Below are 24,815 nucleotides of genomic sequence, written 5' to 3'. Positions count from 1 at the left end.
AAGGTTTTTCAGCAGTATTTGTATGTGCCGGAGATTAAATGAAAAGAAAATGATGGCAAATGAATTTATGCTTTCCAGTACTTGCATGGAAGCTAGGCAATCAGTAGTTCCAAAATCTAGACATCTCATCCTTGCAAAATGATGTCACCGGACAGCCCTGAGTATCCAGGGGAAACAAATGTGGGTCTTGGGTTTGCTCTTGGATGAGTGAACACTGTAGCATCCACCTTCTTCTCTAGAAGTGTTTTGGTCAGAAAGTGAAGGAACAGTCAGATTAAGGTTGTTACAATACCTCCACCAAAGTAAGAAAGTAATATTAAGGAAGGAGGTGGGCCTTGGTACTTTCTTATGAGACACCAGACTTCAAAGAAAAGATGTACTTGAGATCTGAATGAGGGATTAAAAATTTTTTTATTTGACCCAGTTTTCTAAGGCATGTTAGAAGAACAACTAACATGGTACGTGTTTTTCCTCCGTCCTCCAAGTAAAGATAAGAACTAACAAGGCCGGTTATCCCACTAACACCCTACCGTTTTTTATAACACTTTGCTTATTATACTGTTGCATGCAGCTTCCTCCTGTCCAATGTACTGAGCATGTATGATACATAGCAAGATTCAAATAGTTTCCACAAAGAAACTGTTTATGCTTTTGAGATGTAACATTTCTGCTCAGGATTCTGTTGCCTTTTTTTTTCTTTTTCTTTTTTTTTACATAATCCATTATTCCATTAAAAAATAACATTATATTAAGAGAGTCTTCTTTTTACCAATTAGGTCAAAGTCCCAAAATTTTAAGACCCAAACCCCATGGTTTAGAGCGAACTGATTCACAAACCATAGGTGACTTTGCTACAAGAAGAAAGGGTATGTACTTTAGCATCGCATGCTGGATGGGACTTTGGGAATTTATTTTGTGATGCTTTTTTTAAAAAATAAAGAAGAGCCTTAAGTACTACTGCTATTGTAAAAAAAAAAAAGCTTCCCAGCATGTTATTTCTAAAGTGAATGCTTCCCATACTATACAATAAGTCTACTTGCTATACCATTAACAACAGCATGTTAAATATTTGATATGTGATATATGGTGTTCTTCTGCATTTCTGCTTTATTCCCTTTAACCCTTGAGACATCAATGCATTGTTTTCTTTAAGCTTGTGAGCTGCTTGTGAATTCTAGTTGTCTCCTATTTTTATATAGTATAATGTATGTGTTATGTCGTGGGAAAATGCGGACTCATTTCCATAGATTAATTATTTTATGCCATGACTTAGAATTTGACAGCCAAACTGCTATTAGCCGTTGTGTTTCAAAACAGGGAAACATAAGAGTTAAAGAAATCCTACCAGTCAGCACAATATTCTGTACATGCCCATTTTAAGTGTATAGATGAGCAAAATTACTTTAACATGAACTTTAATCTTCAGAAACTCACATAGAGTGTTTTGTATTTGAGTTGACAAAAATACTTCGTTAATAAGCCCCAGTGAATCTGCATAGTCCTTTAAAATGACCACCTATTGTATAGTTCAATGGTAATTGCAACATAATTCATTAAAAGTACACACAATGGACAAAGTCTAGAAGAAGGAAACCTAGAAAAATGAAAAAGTAATTTTAGAATGGCAGAATGAAATGTAACTAAAACATTCACCTATATGTTTAAATAGTCTCGTAAAATATAATTAATATTAAAGAATAGTTAGTTCTTTGCTCATTTTCATTAATTTCTGAAAAAATGTTTCAGTTAAGGAAAGGGCTGAGAGCTTTGTGGTATGTACTAGCATAGTAATTGTCTACCGCAATAATGAGGTAGATAAGCAAAGACCACCTGTAAATAAATACTAATATTCTTATTAGTATTTATTTTAATTTAATTTGGAAAAGGATATTGTTGGTTAAATTAGGCTGAAACTTTGAGATAATTGTTTAATTCTGGCCTTTTCTCACATCTGAGTTTGAGTCGAAAGATATAATTATTGCTCTGTTTTATTTGTTTCCAGATTGGGCATGAATTACTTTAGAAGACTTAACCATTAATTCTTGTTTTGGTTTTTGGTTTTAGTAAAGTTTTGTATTTAATACTTTCTATATATTATTTTATATGTATAGTTATATAACTGATATTTCAATATTAAAGAATCAGAACATTTTTCATGTAGAAGATTAAACCTGCGTATTTGAAGATAAAATTAGTAAAAAATGAAATAAGGAAATAATAAAGAGTATATACATCAAGTAACTGTAAAAGAATCGGGCCACATCACTCTTTTTTATTCTCACTTAGTTTATAGTCATAAAATATTTACTTAAATTAGCAAGCAACATATTGTAATAGAGCTTTAAGGCTTTGAGTCAGCAATCATGAAACATCTGATTCAGCTTGTGCCACTAATTTTTTAGCTGTGTAACCTTGGGCAAATCACATCACATCCATGAACCTCGTTTCCTCTGTGCAACGAGCTGGTCTTAGGTATATTTGGGCTACAACTTATCAATAGAGATATGGAGAGAGGACCTTGTTTTGCTTTCCAAATTTCTGTATGACAAAATCTGTTTTTCTCTCTTTTATTTCAGCCAAACCAGCACCTTTAGAAATAAAACCTTTACCAGAATGGGAAGAACTACAAGCCCCAGTTAGATCTCCCATCACTAGGAGCTTTGCTCGAGAGTAAGTCTTTGTTTCAACTATGTGGCTTGATTGTTCATTATAATGGAAAATATTTATCACAGTGGTTCCCAAAGGATGGTGTGGGGAGCCCCAGTGTTGGGGGTTCCGTGAAGTCAAAACTGTTTTCATGAAGATACTAATGCCATTTGCTTTTTCCACTCTTCTTCTCTCATGAATGTACACTGGAATTTTTCAGAGTCTACATGATATTTGATGATACATTGAGACAGATAATACAATGTATTTGTGTGCTCCTATGTTTAAAATATTTTTCTACTATTCGTAATATGGCAAATATCAATAGATAAACCCATGTAAACAAAAGTTCCTTGGGGTTCCTAATAATTTTTAAAAGTGTAAAGGGCTCATGAGGCTAGAAATTTCTAAGAACTGATCTGGAAAACATGGTACTTATTTAATCAGGATTTATTTAAATGTGTATAGGGAAATTAATATATGAAGTTACAAACCTGTGTGGAATATGTATAATATGCTTCATGTGGAATATGCTTCATGTATAGATACAGCTAATTTTTTTAATAGGAATTCTCAAATCTTTCTTTTTATATCTATCTGTGACTTTCTACTTAACCCTCAAATCACTAGCAATACTGTTTTCTTGTTCTATACAGGCAATTTGATGCCCCAAAATATACTTTTGCAATATAGCTATAAATACTGGTTGTGCATTTGAATGTGTACAATAAATTGTATTAGAGTAAATATGTATAATAAGTGATTGTAAACTTATGTGACTATTCCTGTAAGAATGTAAACTCTCATTTTTATTTTGGAAGTGAATTTAGAAGAATTTGTCAAGGTTTATGTTTGGAACGATCATTTCTGTCATTAGCTCCTCTAGGTTCCCCATGTCACCCCGACCGGACTCCGTGCACAGCACAACATCAAGCAGTGACTCTCACGACAGTGAAGAGAATTATGTCCCCATGAACCCAAACCTGTCCAGTGAAGACTCCGTATGTAAAGTCTTTATCTTTTCTCTCTCTTCCACTCTATAAATTTTACCCTTACATCTTTCTTTATATACTTAAGGGAAAAGGATAAAAGAAAACTTTTTTAAGTGCTTTGTAAAAATAGCATCTTAAAGTCTACAAGTCTAATAAAGGGTCAAAGTGTAATATCAATATCTATAAAGTAGGTATAAATTAGTTACACGTGATAAAATTTTCCAGTTTTATTTCTTTTAAGAGATATTTGATTTTTGAAGCAATCCAAGAAAATACCTTATACTGAACACTTCCTGTTCATTTATACAAAGATCTGAACTCAAGCATTCATGAAGTGAACCCTTAATGCGACTCCTGGAAATGCGAGTGATGGTCCATTACGAAAGACAAATATTGTTATATAATAGCAACAAAAAATATGTTCGATAATTTTACATGATTTTTAAAGAATTTTAGGACAGTCACTACTGTTGCTTTTATTTTATTTCATTTTATTTTTTAATTTGCAGAACATTCATAGTAACTCCTAGAATCTTACAGTTTTTCTAAACTGTTTTGGGAAAGTACTGGGTGAAAGGCTAGAACACTGAGACAGGCTGTTCCCAGTGGCAATTAGATCAAAAGCAAATAGACTTCCATGTAGGGACAAAAATTTTACCAGTACTTAAAGATGAAAAATTTCCAATTCTAGCAATAATTAGACAGAAAATGGTTTAACTAGCAATTCTGAGAAATTCTCTTTAGGAACAACTTATTGAGATTAAATGTATATATCATATGAACTCATGGATTCTTTTCATAGCCTTGCAATACTGTGAACAATTCGAGGTGTTTCCAGTTAGGGAAATTCTGGGTATGGGTTCTTGCATTGGTCACATTTGAATACAAAATATTTTCACACACATATACTCCTGCTTGATTTTTTATATGAGAATGAAATTTGGAGTCATTCAGAGAAAAAAATCAGTCTTTCCATGAATTAGAAAAAAAGGCAGCAGGGGAATGACTATTTGTATTAATTAAACACCAAAACTTGCTTACATTTTTTGTGCCCTACATGTTATTGTCAATAGTTTTTAATGTTTTATTAGCAGTAGTTGATACATTGGGTTTAAAAATCTGTTCCTACAAATAAGGCCATCACATTCAGTCATGCAGGTTGTTTACTGCATAAACATATTGCATACAGTATGTGGTATGTATGTACAGTAGACTGCACACATCCTGTATTTGTGAGTACTTGTAATCCAGACCATGTCCCGCTCAACAGCCGGTGGGCCCTGCACAGAGCTGTGTCACCCCAGAGGAAGGAGCACCTTTTTTCTAATTCACAAAAAACCGGGCTATCAGCAGCCCTGCTTACATATGAGGGAATAAATAAACTCTGTTTTTCTAGCAATTGTCTTTTCCCTGAATCACAGCTTACTATGTTTAACCTGAACAAAAATTGCTGTTCACTGTCTTCCTTTTTCCTTTACCCTTTTTTTAGAGAGTAGTCCTTCCATTGTACAATTCCTATTAGGACAGAAGGGAAGACAGGAAATTAAGTGGTGGTAAAAATTCCAGATGTTTGAAACAAAATAGATTTGTCAATCGAGTCGTCATTCATGGCCTTTGGCTAGCATACTTATTCTCAACTAATTTCAGTGGGAGAGTCTTTAAATAAAATATAAAAGTTTTTTTGAAAATTTAATTTGAAAGCATGGAGTATAAGGATCGTGTAGTTAAAAAATGTCATTGAGGACAGATATCGTTTTAATAATGTTCAAGTCGAGCTATCACAACTAACTGGAGCTGATGTCCCAGTCTTAGTTTGAACGTCTGAACTTAGTTTGAACTTAGTTTGACGTTTGAAACTACTTTTAGTTTGCTCTAAATGCAGTTTTAATCAATTTTTTAAACATTACTTATTTTCCCCTAATCCTAAAAGGTTATTTAATTTTCTGAGCAGACATTTCTTCAAGCTATGTCCTCTTTAAATAAATATTTAGGCGTTAGTAGATGGCAAGTGAGATAAGCAATGTGTCTCGTGAATAATTTGGCAGTTGATTTTGTTGTATTATACTTTCAGAATCTTTTTGGCAGTAACAGTCTTGATGGAGGAAGCAGCCCTATGATCAAGCCCAAAGGAGACAAACAAGTGGAATACCTCGATCTAGATTTAGATTCTGGGAAATCCACACCACCACGTAAGGTAAGTGAAACCTCATTCAATAAATACAATTAGATCACGTTTTAACCCTGAAGAATCATATCTCTTTGGGGGGAATTTTATTAGTCTGTTTAAGTTCATTAAAGTCTGTTGCCTGATGCTATTTCATAAATCACAAGTAACAAAGTTATGGAGACTAAGAAATTAATTTTTTTCCTTTCTAATGCTTTCGAAGTCATATACTTCGTGCTGTTTTAGTGGTTACATTGCAATGCTTACTTAACAAATTCTAAAGTTAATTATCATCTTTACTGTTTTCCAATGTTAGCTCAAATTACTCCCCTTCTGTCTTTTGTGCTATTTTTGTCCAAAATTTTAGTTTCTTTCCTCTAGTTAAATCCACAAATTAGACATTATTAGCAGTAGTATTCTTATTATATAGGCAATATTTATTTACACTTCCCTGCATGATTGCCAATTTTTTTATTATTATTCCTTTTTGTATCTTAAACCTTCTTTCTCTAAGCATTTTTCTTCCTCCTGAAATATATCCTTTAGAAGTTCCTTGGTGGAGGTATGTTAGTGGTAAATTCTTAGAATTTTGTTTAACTGAAATGTCTTTATTTTACCATCATTCTTGAAAGAAGAGTTTGAGTTCATAATTCTTGATTGACAGTAAGTTTCTCTCAACACTTAGATGATACTACTCGCTATCTGGCTTCCATTGTTCCTGTTGAAAAGTATGCTGTCAATCTAATTACAATTCCTTTGTAGGTAATGTGGCTTTTCTGTCTGGCTGGTGGTATCATCTTTTCTGTATCTTTGGTATTCTGCAGGTTTACTACAATGTGTCTAGATATCTATAGATTTCCTTTTTTTTAATCTTGCTTGGTGGAAGTTGTACTATTTTTATTTCTGGATTCGAATTTTTTATCAATTCTGGAAAAATGTCATTATCTCTCTAAATATTACTTTTCCAGTATTCTTTTTATTCTCTCCTTTGAGGTTTCTGATTAAACATTAGTTAGAATTTCTCATTCTATTTTTCGTACCTCTTACCAGTCTTTCATGTTTTCTCTTACTGTCTCTTTGTGCTTACTTGGATAATTTCTTTATCTCTATCACCAAGTTCACTAATTCTCAACTCTTCTGTTTAACCCATTTGTATAATTTTTAATTTCATTATTTTTTATTTCTAAAATGAATTTCTGCCTGGGGTTTTTTTGTTTGTTTGGTTTTTTCAAATATGCTTAGCTGATTTGAATAGCTTCTTATTCCTTATTTTGTTCCTTTTAGTTTTATTTTTAATTCCTTTAAACATATACATATATTTTTACATATATATTTTATACAGTTTATGTAATGATTTCAATATCTGAAGTCCTTAGAGGTCTGAATCTGTGCTTATTGTTTTGCTAACTCACACTCTTGATGGCTTGCTTTCTTGTGTGGTTTATGCACTTTTATTGAGAATTCATTTTGCTGAGGCTATCTATGGGAATCTTGCAGACCTACATTTTCTTCAGACAGCATTTGCATTTGCTTCTGCTAGAAAGCAGGTGATGCTACTACCCGAGAACCACCTCAGTTCCCTTCCAGGGCCCCTAGCATGTCCTCCCACTGGGGCCTCCTGAGTGCGTTGCTGAGATTGACATTCACGTTAAACACAGCACTGCCTTGACCATTTAGCAGCTCTCTGCTCCCTCTGGTTCCCTCCCCTTGGGGATTTCCCCTACTTTTTAGTGAGCCCAGCAATGCATTAATAATTATATTTGTTTTAAGTTAGCTAGTATCTAGTGGTAGTTCAGGAGTAAGAGGGGCCATCAGCCTATGTGAGTTGCCATTATTGAAATAGTATTTTTCAAGAAACATTTCTTAACTCTGAAAGTAAGCACTGATACGTGTTCTCAGGACTTGAAAAGGTTAAGCTTAATTTAAGCTAAAGGCTAAAGTGAGAAGCAAGTTGTGTATCTTAAGATGAACCAGGTGTCCGCTCTCACTACTTTGTAATAATTTCCTCTGTGATGGGGAGCATTAGTTTGAACTCTGATATGTAATAATTTTACATTTAAGGAAAAACAGTGTGCAGTTAGGAGAGAGACGACATTGTTAAATTGAGGTAATATTATTTTTTTGTGACCCAAAGGAATTTCAAGAGTTATTCATAGTGCGAATGTGTCTGTGTTTTAAGACTGAATTTCACTCAGAAGTATTCCTTTATATGTGGAACTTTATGGGCGGTTTTTTTATTTGCTTATTTTCAGCAAAAGAGCAGTGGCTCAGGAAGCAGTGTAGCAGATGAGAGAGTGGATTATGTTGTGGTTGACCAACAGAAGACCCTGGCTCTAAAGAGTACCCGAGAAGCCTGGACAGATGGGAGACAGTCCACAGAATCCGAAACACCAACCAAGAGTGTGAAATGAAAATAACTCTCTGCTGTGTCTGAACAAAAAAGAACTGAATTGTAAAGATAAGTCCTGTTTGACTGAAGATGACTTGACACTTCTACTCTAGATAGATCCTCAAATGAGTAGAGTTGAAGTCAAAGGACCTTTCAGACATAGTCAAGCAATTTAGACTGTCAACGGTGCTTTGTGGTATCTGAACAATTCATATGTGTAAATAATGTGGGAAAATACTATTGTTTAGCTCCCAGAGAAACATTGGTTCTGTAGTTAACACACTTGTAGTATTACTGTATTTATGCACTTTTTCATTTAAAACATTGGGGTATTCCCAGATGTACCTTAACACAATTCCTTTGGGAGTTCTTGTTTCTCCTCACACTACTCTATATAACAATACTAAGTTAACTAAGCTACTTTTAGATTTGGAAATTACTCTTTAAACTGCAGTCTAATGTTAAGATGAAAAGTAGATTCACAATTTACCTTTCGATGTGAAACTTTAGGTGGTAATCATTTAAAACTACAGAGTATAGTTGGAATCAATCATTCATTGCCTTCCAGGATGCTAAGGATAATATATGTACTAGGTATTAGGACATAGTTCTCTGGCTCGTGTACGGTGAGTTCTCAATGGTGGAACTTTATTATATTTTGTTAATTACAGTGTTCTTGGTTCATTGAGTGAAGATTCTGCAGGGTAGGATCTTGCACCTTGGAAAAACTGAATAATTATACTATCAAGTAAGCCTGCGAATCACGGATGGCGTGAGGTGATGATGTGCTCTCACACTTGTTAACATGTATTACACTTTACATTGTTTGTAAAACGTAGTTTATATAACTAATCAGGTACGTACCAGGCACTGATGTGCTAATACACTGATCAGGTTTAGACTGAGCTTTAGTTGTGTTCTTGCTAGTCCTAATATTTGGTTTCCAATATGGAATTAATGAAACAGTTGACATTCACTGTTAGTTATAGCAACATACTGTGATTTTTCATTAGACTGTAATTCAGATTTATTGCTCTAAGAACGATTCTGTCCTTTGACACCAGAGTGCCCTTTCTATGATTTTTTTAGACTTTACTTAATATTCTTCTTGGCCTTATATTTAAATCCCTATGCAATTAATATTTTATATCTGCATTTTTTTAAAAAAAAAACATAGATGTTCTATAAGGGATTCTCACATGTAGCACCTGTTGGCTTTTCCAGTAAAAGAATTAAGGATTTTGTACTGTGATTTATACTCACTGCCCCAATTCAAGAAATATTGGAGCCTTGATATAATGTGAAATCTTATAGTCATGGACCTCTTCCAACCAGATTTCTGAAACCACCAGAGGAATCGTATCATTCTGCTTCACTTATAACATGGTCCTGTGACACGGATATCAAGACCACAAATTATACTGAGGCTACAATTATATTGATCTGTCTTGGCTTTGCGACGTAATTTAGAAAACAGATATTGTTTGTTTGTTTGTTTGTTTGTTTTTGACTAAGTGACATGCAATCTCCTATGTATTGAATTGAGACCTACTAACAGTTTTTGGAGGGGGGCATAGAGATAGGAATGCCCATAGCTAGGCATAACTCCTTCTATTCAGACCTCTGTTGCCTGAGTTACACAGATGTGCCGATTTCTGGCCTCCTGGCTACAGTACTGTGCCTAATCAATGTAATGGGTATATTTCCCCAGTTCACAAACTAAAAATGTTCATAACAAGACAAATTGTAGATTAGTAACAGTTGATGCTTTTAAATGTTTGCTTCTTTTTAAACAAAAACTAAAACCCAGACGTGAATTTTGAGGTGAATTTTTAAATAAAAAAGATTGTTTGAGTTTGGCGTGTGCAAGCTGTTTTATAACGAAACCACAAAATAAAACCTAAAATCATTGAACTGTGCCTAAACATTTAAAACACACAACACAGTTGATGTGTGACAATGTTAAATTGTGTTATGTGGAGGATAAACATATTCTGAGATTTAGAACACAACACTGAATATTTTATTAATTCAAAAATGGAAATCTTGTTTAAAGCTGCCTATCAGAAGAGTGAAACTTTAAGTGTAATTTCTCCTTTACTACAAGTTACTCACCATTTTTTAAGTTCCGCAACACTCTAATTTGTAGAAATGTTCCCATTGTACAAAGTAATTTGAGAATTGAAATGTATTAGGTGCAAAAGTAATTGCGGCTTAAAAGGTTAAAAATAAAGGCAAAAACTGCAATTGTTTTTGCACCAACCTAATACTAAGTAGCTTGTTTCACACAATGAAATCACCTTTAACGTTGTATTAACAAATTAAAATAAAAGACAGTTTTTTATAGACCAGTATTTTCCAAACATTTTTTAGCACTAGGATCTTTTTTAAGTAAAATTTTGTGTAACTCCAATACATAAAGCCTGAAAAGTTCATTTTATCAGTATAAATGTATTTTCAGTTCACATTTATATTTATTTATTTTAGTCCATTACTAAGAATAAAATCTCTGAATAACACAAATATAAAATTGGGGTTGTTGATAGTTGGTGAAAAACTTCAGCAGCCAATTTATTTTTATACCTTGTTTCATTTGTATATTATTAAGAAGATTTTGATTCACACAAACATAAGTAAGTGCATACAATAACAGATTTTAAACACACATCTCAGGAGCTTTTTACTAATTAGAGATAGCCAAAGTTGTATTCCAAGGTTTATACAAAAATAACATCCTGGTTGTGGAAGTCAATACATAAGCAGTCTCCAGTATGGTAAAACTGAGGCATATAACAAATTAGAATGTGCATTTTTATTAAGTTTTTTTTAAATATGTACTTATAACAAAATTTGAACCAAACCCTTTTAATACCCCTAATGACCTCCAAGAAGCTGAGTTTTGGCCAGGCCTGGGTTGAAAACCACTGGGTATCGATGTAACAGTTATGTTATACATCAGAAGTCTTTTTCTCCCACTTGTTTGATGTTCTCTATTTTTAGTCCTTATTTTGGAAAACTAAAATTTTATGAAGGTTTGAATACCAAAGCACAGTTCTGTTTTCAAAAATGAAAATTCAAACTTGAATAATATAAGCTATTTAACCCACAGAGGGTATCACTTAGTAAGCTATAAATGATAGTTTTATCTGCACTCAAGTATGTACATTTCCATCTTTATTTCTATCAGTACTATATAAGCTACTGTGAGTGTTTTAGAGAATTCGATAAAGGTATTATGAGTTTGTGTGTGTGTGTGTGTGTGTGTGTGTGTGTGTGTGTGTGTGTGTAATTATATTTGGTCAAAGACTAAATTTAATTTGATATAGGAAACTTCTATACTTATACATTAAGGTCTTAAGTAATAATTTCTTCTGTACTCTTTAATTAATGAGGGTCACAATCTTCATAAATGAATTTAAACTGGAATTGAACCCCAGTATGTTTCTTTTTCTACTAGTGGGAAGTTGTCTATTTTCCCCCTTTAGTGAAATCTGTGTTTTTTATATTTTGTTATCCCAAACACTAAGAGTGCCTCTTTATTTGGACCATTAAAAGTATTGGTATTTTGAGTCAATGCAAAGTCTTTAGAATTTTAGAAACAATGAAGCAGGCCCATTCTTCCTATTCCTCTCTTTGGGTCATTCTGGTCGGCCTTGTTTGTCCTCCATTGTCAGATAAGTAGCAGGTCCGTGACAGGGATTGTACATATGACCAAATCAAGTGGATACACAGAGAAAGACATATCCCAGGATAAGAGTGATTGTTCATAACGTCTGATATTTGTAAATCGGTATAAAATTATAATACTGAAAACTATGAGATGAAAAGCCGTGGTATAAATGAATATTATAGACATCATGGACTTGATATAATGAAAAATCAATTGTCAGGTTGTGGAAATAATTGATTTTAGTCTGACTAAATATATAGTGCAGCTTGAAATAATTTAGTTTGTTTTTTCTTCCATAGACTTGTCTTTCTTTAGGTTTAATATAATATCTATTTTGAGTTTCAACAAACTATTTAGCTTCTGCTTCCTTGACATAAAAACACATGGCTTTACATGAGTTCTTGTAACCTAAATCAATAGTTGATAATCATCCCAAATTTTCAGGAAAATCTTAACGTGTAAATTTTATTTCTCCCCTCTTGCACATCTTTTGTAAAGATCCAAATATAGATATTTTCTGCTACCAAATAAACTTTTCAAACAATTTGGTTTCAAGACCTAAGTAGTCAATTTGGATACTGAAATTGTGAATCATTTAGGACATATGTATTTTCAACCCTGTCTTAGAGTCTTTCTAAATCAAAAATCCAACTCTGCCATTAACTATACTTTCCAATCCTATAGGGTCACTTATTTTCTGCAGCAAAGATCACACTAAATCATGCTAAAATACAGTAGTCACGCTCTAACTAAATAGGAAAAGCTCCTGAAACTGTTGCCACACCCATATGCCCTTGTTTTTCCTCTATCTAGGCAGTGCTACCAGCCTTTGTTGAGTAAAAGGCCAATAAATAAGGGTCTGCGTGCAAGCTTTACCATCAGAAGATAAGTTTTATACATAAATCATGACTTGGAAAATGGTAGGTGGCTGGGCTTTTTCACTTCCATGAGAGTTTTCAAACATCTCCAGCACTTCATAAAACCCAAGAATTACTCTCAGTCAGTCCTTTGGCCTACTCAGCCCAGTGCTTTGAAACTCTGACTTGCATTAAATCATACTTGAGAAGTTTGGGGAGGGGGAGGTTATCTTTGAGATCCTCTGTCTTTCTGTCATCTTGTAAATAATGAATCTTTTAGATACTTACATATAACTTCTTTGGGAAAAGAATCTTCTTTCTCTGATAGAGAAACACTTTTTGAATTATAGCTTTGTTAGTTTTATGGAGAATAACTTGGCAATTTTGTGAATGTTTTTTTGCATATTTAAAAGCTGAGTCAGTGATGGGAGGCGTCTTACTATAGTAATTTTTCTGATGGGTAACGTTCCTTAGATTCCGTTTTAAGGTTACAGAAAATTATTTTCTTAATAAAAGAAACGAACACCTATAGAATGAAGTTTATAATTAGACAGGATTTTATTACTGTTACTAGTGGTTATGTTGATGATTAGCTCTCAGCATAATGTCGCTCTGATTTTGTCATAAATGATACCCAAAATATTTTGAGTACTCAATGTGTGGGATGTATAGTGGTACAGAAAAGAAATAAAATCATCCCTCAAAATAAGCTACTTTCTCAAAGATGGTATTGTGATAGATGAGGTGTCAACTTGGCTAGGCCGTCATGCTTGTGTGACAGTGCCCGTGTGTGTGTTCAGACACTGGTCTACATGTTACGGTGACGGTATTCTGTAGATGTGACTACCATTTACAATTATTAGTTGACTTTAAGTGAGGCAGATCACCCTATAATGTGGATAGGCATCTTCCAACCAAGGTTGAAGGCCTTAAGAGCAAAAACTGAGGTTTCTCACAGAAGAAAAGAATTCTGCCTCAAGAATGTAATGTAGAATCCTGCCTGAATTTCCAGCCTGCTGGCCTGCCCTACAAATTTCAAATTTACCAGCCCCCACAATTGTGTGAGGCAGTTCCTTAAAGTAAATCTCGCCAATGGATGGATGGATAGATGGATGAATCAATCCTATTGGTCTGTTTCTCTGGAGAATGCTGACTGATACAAGTATTAATTCATTAATCCGAGTGCCTCTTACACATATATGAAGCAATGGTTTTGAGGTTTAATTTGAAATACATTGGCAGTCTCTATGCCAAAAATTTTTTCTCTCCTAAAAGTGTTGATGAATCTCTGAAGCCATATACAAACAATGAAACATGTTTCCACTTCTGGTGGCCATACCTTTTTTGTCTTTCAGGAACCATTAAATTGGCCTCTCCGATGAAGGAAACGATATGCTAAAGAGGAACAGAAAGATTATTGGATTCTTGCTAGATAGGGCACAATATCCTATTAAGAACAGAATTTCATTAGCTGTCCCTGGGGTTGTGTTATCTAATTATCCCTGCTTTAAATTTCTCCTTTGTGTGTAAAACACATATCCTGTATACCGTGTTTCCCAGAAAATAAGACCTAGCCGGACAATCAGCTCTAATGCGTCCTTTGGAGCAAAAATTAATATAAGACCTGGTATTATAGTATAGTATAGTATTATATTATTATAAAGACCCAGTCTTATAGAAAATAAGACCGAGTCTTATATTAATTTTTGCTCCAGAAGTCACATTAGAGCTGATTGTCTGGCTAGATCTTATTTTCGGGTAAACACGGTACCTCTAAAAGTATTTTTTAATCAACTCTGTAAAAACAATGAGTCTGGAGGTTGTTTATTCCAATCCTTAGACAAAGCAATAATTCTGGAATTCAGACTAAGAAGAGAGTACTGTTTTCTCAGGTTTTTAGTCTAGTGGATGATGGTCTATTTAAAATTAACTCATTTAACTAGAGTAGCTGCTACATGTGTGACAATATCCTAGGTGCTATGGGAAACAATGAAGAAACCTACATCTTTACAAATTAGTATGTGAAATAATAACAAACAATATGGGACAATAAATAATCACTTCTGAGGTACCAATGAGGAGGTACTGAAGGAAAGAGTGTCAAAGTACTGTAGTTAAGAAAAGCTTCATAGAGGTGGAGACTGAGCTGAACTTCAGAGGATTGGCAAGAAGGAAAAAGGAAAAATAACATGAATTATTTATTAGTTTGCTATTAGTTGTACGGAAAAGTATAAAACAGGAGAAACGAGGCAGAATATGGAGCGCTGTATATTGGGTAGACAGTTATAAATACTGTCTAACATTATATAACAAACCAAAATGTAATGGCTTAAAGAAAAAGAAGTCATGTATACTCATAGTTTCCATGGTCGGAAATGTAGGAGTGTCTTGGCAGGGCAGCCTCTGGCTCAGAATTCGAATGAAAGGACAGTCAAATCAGCTGATACTACTCATCTTAGGGGCTGCAGGATCTGTTTCCACTTCAGTTCAGCCCGTGGCAGGCAAATGGGCAGGAGCCCCGTGTGCCTCTTCATGTGGGTTTCTTCACAGAGCTGTTTGAATATGCTCCTGGCATGGTGGCCGGCTTCCCCCAAAGCTTGTGATCCCAGAGGCCAGGCAGAAGCTTCAGTGCCACACACTGTCATCACTACTGCACTCGAGCGATCATACGGTCCACTCCTGATTCATTGTGGAAGCAGAATTATGAGGCCATGAATGACCGGAAGGCTCACAGGGAGCGTCCTACAGGCTAGCTATCCCAAAGGCAGAGTTGAGTGTTAAGACATGAGGTGCTATATGTTCTGCACCCTCATGGTGCTATGAGCCCGTGATCCTGGCTTCAGTCATTGGTGTCTTTCCTGAACCCAGATTCCTGATTGTTCCTGTGTCTGGCAGTCTATGGCAGCGTTCTGAGAATCATTTCTAAAGGCCCTTCACACCCATCAGAGATTGTAAAACTCATAATTCTTTATATTAAATTCCTTTGTGTTTAAAATTATTAGAGTGGCTTAAGTCTGATAAAAATTGACACAGGCCAACCCTTTTGCATTCTGGAATATTTTATTTTCTTACTCTCATAAAACTGTAATTAAAGAAAATTTGGGGAGAAAGAAGAAAAATGCCCGCAAACTGTTACTTCCCTATCTTGACTGAATATGCAGTTGTATTCTGTTTTTTGCACTGACCTCTGTCAAATATTCTCCCAGGTGTTAAGGATCTGAATTGTCATCTTTAAAGGCTGCATAATATTCCTTCAAGTATTTAAAAATACTCAGTGATAGTATCCAATGCTGATACTGGTGTGGGAAGTAGAACACCATCAGGCCACCACTGGGAGCTTCCATTGTACGATGTTTTTAACAGCACGTGATCAATATAATCTTGAAGTCTTGATACTACTTAACCTTTAACGCAGCAATTGTATTTCAAGGAATTAATCCTAAAGCATTAATCAAAGATATGTACAAAAATTTATCACCAAGGAGCTAGAAGCGTATCCAACAATGGAGGGTGCTTAAATTTTATGTACATGTGTATGTAGCCATTTATAATATAGAACAATAATCTTTAAGTGCGGTTCTCCAACAGGAGAGACCTCTGAAACAAAAGGGAAGCCAAGTATTTGGGAGATCCAAACCCCTTTCATCTTGCTTTAATTAGGGAACCTCCACTTTTTCTACACTGGAAGATAATTGTAAGATTTTATTTGAAAAATTAGGTTTCACTACATGAAACCGTTGTAAGTGTTGCAGTAAAAGAATATGTGATGTCATGCTTTTTTAAAAAGCATGTAAAAATTCAGGCTATACAACTAAATATAGTATAATTCTATGTTTGCATGTAACTAACAGGATTAACATGGCAGGAATTACAGATATTACAGAGATTAAAATTATTAAAAAAAAGGTATGGACAACCTTAAGCCAATAAATTTGAAAATTACATAAAATGAACAAATTGGTAGAAAAAAACAACTGAAAAAAATTTGAATAGTTCTAATATCAAATAAAATGAATTTTATAATTAAACACCTTTTCACAAAGAAAACAGCTCAGATAAAATCAAGGAATTCTAGCAAACACTTAAGAAATACATAATGCCAATCTTACACAAGTGGGAATGCAAGGTAATCACCAAATCAATAAAGAAAAATAATTACATGATTATCTCAACTGATGCAGAACATTGGTGATAAATGTCAACATCTTTGCATGATTCAAAAAACAAAACTCAACAATATGAAGTAAAAAGTGAAATTTGTCACAAAAAAAAGAATACCTATTTCAAAAGTCTATCAGCAAACCTGACACTTAGTGGTGAAATATTGCAACTTTCTCTTTGAAACCTAAAACAAAACTAGTATGTCCAGTATTACCACTTCTATTCATTATTGTACTGAGGGACCCAGCCAGTATAATATTTGCACATAATAAAACTGTAATTACTCACAGATATGATTATGTGCATAGAAAATCCAAACAAATTTACAGGTTAAAGATTGCTAGAGACAGTCAATATGCAAAAATTAATTGTAGATTTATGTACCCACAACAATTTGAATATGAAATGTTTTTAAAAGATGGAAATTGAGATAGCATCAAAAATATTAAATACTTAGGAATATATTTAAGATAGGATGTACAAAACCTCTGCTGTAAAATATTGTTAAGAAACATTAAATAAAACAATATTTAAAGGGAGGAATATACAATGTGCTTGTGCTCGCTTCGGCAGCACATATACTAAAAATTGGAATATACAATGTGCCTGGACTGAGTAATGCAGTAAAGATACCGCGTTTCCCCGAAAGTAATTGTTAAATTCAATGCAATGTTATTTAAAATCTCAGGAGATTTTCATTTGTTTTTTAATGAACGCTAAAAACTGATTCTTAAATATATGTAGAAGTCCAAAGGACCAAGAATAACCAAACATGCTTGAGAAAAACAAGAATGGAACATGTACTATACAAAAGTCATGATTTATTATAAAGATAGAGCAATTAACGCTGTAATATTTGGTACAAGGAATGAAAAATACACCAATGGAACTCAAGAGAGAACAAAAACAGAACAACACACATATGCACACTTGATTTATGACAAGGTAGCTTTGCAAAGCAGTGGTAAAGTAATATGTTTTAATAAATTGTGGTGGACAAATTGTATATAAAGAACATTGACTTCTAATTCACATCATAAACAAATACCAATTCCCAGTAACCTGTAGACATTGTGAAAGGCAAAACAATAACAAAGCTAATCTAGGAGAATTTTATCATGATTGGAGTAAAAAGATTTCTTAAAAAGGACAAAAAAAGGAATTCGTCAAAAAAGAAATGGTCGATAGAATTACATCAAGATTAGTAATATGTGTTCATCAATAGACACTACTAAGAGTCAAAGGCAAAATACACAGTGGGTTATATCTGCAACACATATAATTGACAAAGGCTTTATAACCTAGATATATTTAGAACTCCTACAGATCAATTAGAAAAATTCAGGAATCCGAAAGGGGAGGAGGAAGATAGAAATGAACACAGTTTTCACAAAAACAAATTTCCTAGTAATGAGGAAATGCAAATTAAAACCACAATGTGATATTAGGGGAAATCCACCAGAATGATTAAAATTAAAAAGACCGCCAATACCATATGTTTGTTGGCAAGGATGTGTAGCAACAGTTATTCTCATACAGTGCTAGTGGGAGTTCAAACTGATACAACTACTTTGAAAGACTGTCATATCTTTACGGAAGGTGCACACATGCATACTCTATGGCTCCATGTTTATATTCCTAAGATAGGTCCCACTGACAGGCATGCTCATGTGTACAAAGAGACATACGCAAGAATGTTCATGGTAGCATTATTTATAAAAACCAAACGTGCCAAATAACCCAGATGCCTCTTAACAATGGGAAAGATAAATTGTTATATTCTTACAATTAATCTATGTAAATGATGAACTACAGCTAAGTCACCTGCTCACAAATGATCTCACAAATGCAATGTTGACTAAAAGAAGCAAGACACAAAAGAATGCTTAATATATGGTTTTACTCATAAAGTTCAAAAACAAAGAAAACAAAATTATAGCATTTAATGCATGTTTAAGTGGTAAAACTATAAAGAAAGAAATCAATTTCTATGAAAAGAAGAATAGTGATCATGTAGGATGGGGAGGGAGGGGTAAACAGATGTGAAGGGGTATATGGGGGATTTCTGGAGTGCTGGCCTGAATAGTATTTATATAGCCGTGTTTCTTTTGTAATAATTCATTGTGCTGCATATTTTGGTCTCGTGCACGGCTATATGTTTTGCTTCATAATAAAAATGTTAAAAATAAACTATTGTCAAACATTTTTAACCTGAATCTAACTTCCAGAGGACAGAGTAACAATTTAAATGATAGCACTAGGAAGCAATCAGACAAAATACAAAACATTCCGTATAAGACCATTTGCCTGGTCTCTACAAAGAATCAATCATTTAAAAAAAAAAATGAGGAAGTGCTCTAGAACAAAAGAGACTAGAGACACAACCACAATACTATGTGCAAACCTTGATGGGGGAAAAGAGTAACATCAGACATTTTAGGCACAAATAGAAATTTTTAAATGGACTAGATAATAAATTACATTAAAGAATTATCATTCATAATTTTCTCAAGTGTACTAACATTATTATGGCAATGTAGTTGAATATCTTTAATCAAATATAATAGATGCATGCTGAAATATTTAAATGATCTTTACCTAGAAGAAAGAAAAAGAAGGAAGGAGAGGCAGAGGGAGGGAAGGAAGGAGAGAGTAAGAGAGAGAACAGAATGGTAAAAATAAATAATACATCAGAAAATCCTTGAGTTCATCAGAAGAACGTGGTTTTTTTTAAAGCTAATAGTAGGGGGCTGGCCCGGTGGCTCAGGCGGTTAGAGCTCCATGCTCCTAACTCCAAAAGCTGCCAGTTTCCATTCCCACATGGGCCAGTGGGCTCTCAACCACAAGGTTGACGGTTCTTCAACTCCTCCAGTCCCGCAAGGGATGGTGGGCTGTGCCCCCTGCAACTAGCAATGGCAACTGCACCCGGATAATAGTATGAATTAACGACCATTTTAAAAAACATTTAAAAATAGTCTCTTTATATTTTGCATATATTCTCCACATCCTTTTAATCAAATTTATATATTAGTCTAAATAACACAAAATCATTTTCGTTACAAGGTATTTTTTCAATATAATTTGAATAAACAATGCAATCACATAGATCAAAACATAAAAAGCATAAAATATCAAAACATAAATAGCAAAAAGTATCCCTCTCACACATCCATGTTTGTCCTTCCAGATATCGTGCATTCATAAGCAAATTCATATATATTAATTTATATACATATTAGTGGTACTTGTAAATTTCAGTTGTTTTTGAGGATACTTTTTTCCTGAGATTATATTTGCATATTTCCAGCACCTATGAACAAGTTTATTTGGTGGACAGCGCCCTCTTGTGTATAAACGGAATCTGCAAGGCAAGTCCTCAAAAAGTGGAATAAATTTGAGTATTCTTTCACGGAATTGCGAGTGTAAAAGTTCCTTGAAGTCATGTAGTCTGTCACCACACCTTCAATTACTCGATTATGACTAGCCCCCAAATATTAGCCCTTTTCTTTAAGTCCTCAAAGAAGGTGTCCCCATACTTGTCTTAGTGATCTCATACATATTTGGTGCTTTTTTGGTCTCCAAAGAATTATTACATCCATATTTTGTTTGATTAAAACAGGAGTTATTATCTTGCTTTTCCCTTGATATATTTTTTCATATACCATACAATTTACCCACTTAAAGTGTACAGCTCAATGGTTTTTAGTATATTGCATGTTGTGCAACCATCATCACAATGTATTTTAGAATATTTTCATCACCCCCCCAAAAAAACTCTGCACCCATTTCTCCAACCCTACTCCCAGCCCTAGGCAATCTCTAGTCGACTACTGTCTCTATAGATTTCCCTTCACTAGACATTTAATATAAATGGAATCATACAATACGCGGTGTGGTCTTTTGTGACTTTCTTCTTTATTTGGCTTCATGTGTACAAGGTTCACCTGTGTTGTAAACATTTATCAGCATTTCGTTCCTTTTTATAGTTGAATAATATTAAATTGTAGGAATGCACCACATTTTAATTTGCCAGTTGATGGACATTTAGATCATTTCCACTCTGGTTATTATGAATAACACTGCTACAAACATTCAGTTGTATTCCTTTTACAAATGCAAAGTTGGAAGCCTTCTGAGCTGAAATGATAACCCCAAGGCTTACAATAGGAGAAAAGAAGTGTCCTCAGGACTTCACTTTGCCCGTTGCCAACATCACTCCAACCGCATTGGCAGCCACTGCACTAAGGGCATCTCACATCCACAGTCACCCCAACCTTTACCTGAAGTCCTGCCATCAATCATTTTCATTTCTTCAAACCCAAAATGATCATCCGATTAGCTGCCAGTCTCCCACCGCTTTTCCTTTCCCAAACCTTTCCTCTGGTTCTCTGAAAAACTATATCTTGACTTTATGCCCAATGTGCCTTGATGGAATGTGGCTTCCTCTGAAGACACCATTTCCTCAACTCTTTCAAGAGGAATTATTTCCTGTCCTACCCCAGGCCCTAGGAGCAGGAAGGGAGTCCCCTTCCTCTCCTACAAGTTCTTCCTGCTTCCTAAACTCTAGCAATTTGGAAGCTTCAGACACCACCTCTCTTGTCGCTGTAATCTGGTGACTCCTGGCCCCCCCTTCTCGTTCAGTGGTGACTCCCTCTCACTCCCCCGTGGCTCACCATCTTATCCTCTTCTCCATTGGGAGTTTTTAAGGTATTAATTTAATTTCCTAAGTAGTTAATAGTGCTATTCAAATTACTTCATGTCGTCTGAATTATGTTAGCTTGTATTTTTCAAGGAAACGGTCTATTTCATTTGTCAAATTTTTGTTTATAGTAGTCCCTTATTCTTTTGATGTTTTCAGGGTCTGTAGTGATAGGTCTTGTTTTATTCCTAATATTGGTGATTTGTGTCTTTTCTTTCTTTCTTTGTCAGTTTTCCCAGAACTCTGTCAATTTTACCTTTTCAAAGAGCCAGTTCTGTTTCATTTTATTTTTTTCTATGTTTTTCTGTTTTCAATTTCATTGATCTCTGCTCTTACCTTTATTATTTCCTTCCTTTTGGTTACTTTGGGTTTATTTTGTTCTTTTTCTAGGTTTCTGAGATGGACGCTTAGATTGGAGACTCTTCCCCCACCCCTTTATAAATGTAAGCACTTAGTATAAGCACTCTCAGCACTGCTTTAACTGTGCTCCATACATTTTAATATACTGTATTTTCATTGAGGTCAATGTACTTTTGTCTTGAAACCTCCTCTTTGACTCATGGATTATTTAGAAGTTTGTCATTTAATTTGGAGACATTCTTTGCAGCTTTTGGCTATCAATTTCTAGTTTGATTCCACTGTAGCTGAAGGACAGACCCACTGTACAATTTCAATTCTTTTAAATTTGTTGAGGTTTGTTTTATAGTCCGTATTGGTATATTTTTGGTGGATTCTTAAAAAGAATGTGTATCCTTCTATGGCTTTGTGGAGTGTTCTATAAACGCCAGTTAGGATCTATTGGTTGGTGGTGGTGGTGGGGAGTTCCTCTATATCCTTGCTGATTTTCTGCCTAGTTCTGTCAATTACTGAGAGAGGCTGTAGTTTTCACCTATAATTGTGGATTTGTTATTTCTCATTTCAGTCTGTCAGTTTTTGCTTCATATATTTCGCAGCTCTGTTGTTTGGTGCATACACATTTTGAATTATATTTTCTTGGTGGAATGACACTTTCATCATTATATAATGATTCTCTTTGTAATTTTCTTCGCTCTGAAGTCTACTTTATGTGATAATGATATAACCACTCCTGCTTTCTTTTGAATAATGTTTGAGGTGTATCTTTTCTATACCTTCTTAATTTCAATCATTTGAGCAAAGGCACCACCAAATTTCTTAACCATAGCTTTGGCAAACATTAATTCCTTTGAAAATATTTCAGGGGTGGTAGTAGTTAATATTTAACTTTGGTTCATAATATTTGGGTTCCTAGGAGTACTTAACCTAGAATCAATTCAAAAAAAGAAGAAAATATTTTTCAAAAGCAGAAGGGAAATGCACAGAGAACTTGAACTTTTTTAAGTTGTAAAGAATAAGGAAAAGGCAACTTTAATTGACAATATAAAAACATGTATATACACTCAACAGATGCAAACTCACCCACTGATGTGAGCTGGTGATCAATTATGACAGGAATGTATTTAAACCTTATTTATTTATAAGAGCATAATGTTTTTTCTTTAATTGAAATCCCCTTGCATGGCAAATAACCTATGTAGGAGGATCCTGAAAAATATACATAGAAGATGGGATCATTGGTATCTAGTGTTGGAAATTCTCATTCTTAGATTCAAACTCAATACTGTTTTATTGTTGCAATGTAGTAATTAGACTTCATATTCTTAGGCTTTTGCAAAATAAAATAAGTATGCAGGAAGAAAGGCCCAGCATTCCTACTTTGTCCTCGATTAACTTAACTTCTTTCTGTTACCATTCAAGGCCAAAATGCTGAGATAGTCCTGGCTCTTTGGCATCTTTTGTCCTCCAGCAATATCTCTTTGCCCCACTCTATTCAGTATAGCACATGCTGTTCTAGCACACTAAGTAGGAATTTTAGGTATAGACAATATATATTTGTATATTTGAGATAAAACACTAACACGGTTTCACATTAGCATTCTATTTCTGGGAACATACTTATAGCACTAATTCCTTCTAGTGTGTTCTTGACTTTATTCCCCTTACCCTTCTCCTTACTAAAAAACCACTAGGTTCCCTTTCCTCCAACGAGACTCTGATCCTTACTTAGGCTTATGACTTTTCAGGATAAGAATATCTAACACTTGAACCGAGAGCTCAGTCTATGTCAGGCACCGTATTAAACACCCTACGTGCACAATCTCATGTAATTCTTATGACATCATTGTAAGAATATTATCCCAATATAAAGTTGGGATAATATACAGGTATACCTTGTTTTATTGCAATTCACTTTATCACACTTTACAGATACTGCATTTTTTTACAATTGAGTGTCAAGCAAGCCTATTGGTGCCATTTTCCCAACAGCATTTACTTACATCATGCCTCTGTGTCACATTTTGGTATAACTCACAATATCTCAAACTTTTTCATTGTTAATATTTGTTATGGTGAATATTACATAAACATAGTTGATAAAGCAGCAGCAGGATTTTAGAGGATTGACTCCAATTATAAGAGAAGTTCAAAATTGGGTAAAATGCTATCAAACAGCATCACATACTACAGAGAAATTGTTCATGAAAGGAAGAGTCAATTGATAAGGCAAACTGCATTGTTCTCTTATTTTGAGAAATTGCTAGAACCACACCAACCTTCAGCAACCACCACTCTCTGATCAGTCAGCAGCCATCAACATTGAGGTAAAGACCTTCCACCAGCAAAAATGTCTGACTTGCTAAAGGCTCAGATAATGGTTAGCATTTTTTAGCAATAAAAAAAATTTAAGGTATGTACATTTTTTTTTTAGACATAATGCTACTTAATGCACACTTAAATAGACTACAGTATAGTGTAAACATAACTTTTACATACACTGGGAAACCAATGTGACTCACTTTATTGTGGTATTTGCTTTATTGTGGTCATCTGGAGCGTTCATGAACCCACAGTATCTCCAAGGTATGCCTGTAATAATAAAAAGATGAGACGATTTCAAATCAGTTATATAACTTACCTGAATTCACATAGCTACTAAATTCTGGAGCCTGCACTGGAACCTAGGTTTGCCCTGCTCCCCAGCCTACTCTCTTACCACATTAATCCTATATTATGCTATCAATTCCAGAACTACTTGTTAGTTTTAGCCTATTAGTCATTGAAGAAAAATAGGCCGTTGTGATTTGGCCACCCTGTAAGTACTACATCTGCCTAACTCAGCTAATGTCCCTGTAGCTCAGTTTCCAGGCGTCCTGTCTT

At 34.4% G+C, this 24,815-nt stretch overlaps 1 protein-coding gene and 1 long non-coding RNA gene across 9 annotated transcripts in view; one reads left to right on the top strand and one right to left on the bottom strand.

Annotated features, from left to right (window-relative positions):
• The window catches only part of GAB1 (GRB2 associated binding protein 1), a 112,763-nt gene extending 102,718 nt beyond the window's left edge, over nucleotides 1-10,045 (top strand). For 5 of the 8 annotated variants that reach the window (XM_019730772.2, XM_019730771.2, XM_074338479.1 and 2 more), the window contains 5 exons: nucleotides 777-866; nucleotides 2,577-2,670; nucleotides 3,524-3,647; nucleotides 5,710-5,832; nucleotides 8,055-10,045. In XM_019730772.2, coding sequence (XP_019586331.1) covers nucleotides 777-866; nucleotides 2,577-2,670; nucleotides 3,524-3,647; nucleotides 5,710-5,832; nucleotides 8,055-8,213 — 590 coding nt within the window. In that variant the 3' untranslated portion in view covers nucleotides 8,214-10,045. The remainder of the gene's footprint in view (nucleotides 1-776; nucleotides 867-2,576; nucleotides 2,671-3,523; nucleotides 3,648-5,709; nucleotides 5,833-8,054) is intronic. The other 3 variants (XM_019730774.2, XM_019730773.2, XM_074338482.1) reach the window with 1 other exon arrangement.
• Nucleotides 10,046-20,772: 10,727 nt separating this feature from the next.
• On the bottom strand, nucleotides 20,773-24,526 carry LOC141572748 (uncharacterized). Its single transcript, XR_012498205.1, has 2 exons — nucleotides 24,455-24,526; nucleotides 20,773-22,859 (listed from the first exon to the last, which is right to left on the bottom strand). It is a non-coding gene; the product is annotated as an uncharacterized LOC141572748 (long non-coding RNA).
• Between the last annotated feature and the right edge of the window lie 289 nt (nucleotides 24,527-24,815).

The sequence above is a fragment of the Rhinolophus sinicus genome, linkage group LG07, assembly GCF_036562045.2.
Source record: "Rhinolophus sinicus isolate RSC01 linkage group LG07, ASM3656204v1, whole genome shotgun sequence".
Taxonomy (NCBI): Eukaryota; Metazoa; Chordata; class Mammalia; order Chiroptera; family Rhinolophidae; genus Rhinolophus; species Rhinolophus sinicus.
Note: the sequence above shows the minus strand (reverse complement) of the source record. Positions and strands in the feature narration are given on the sequence as shown.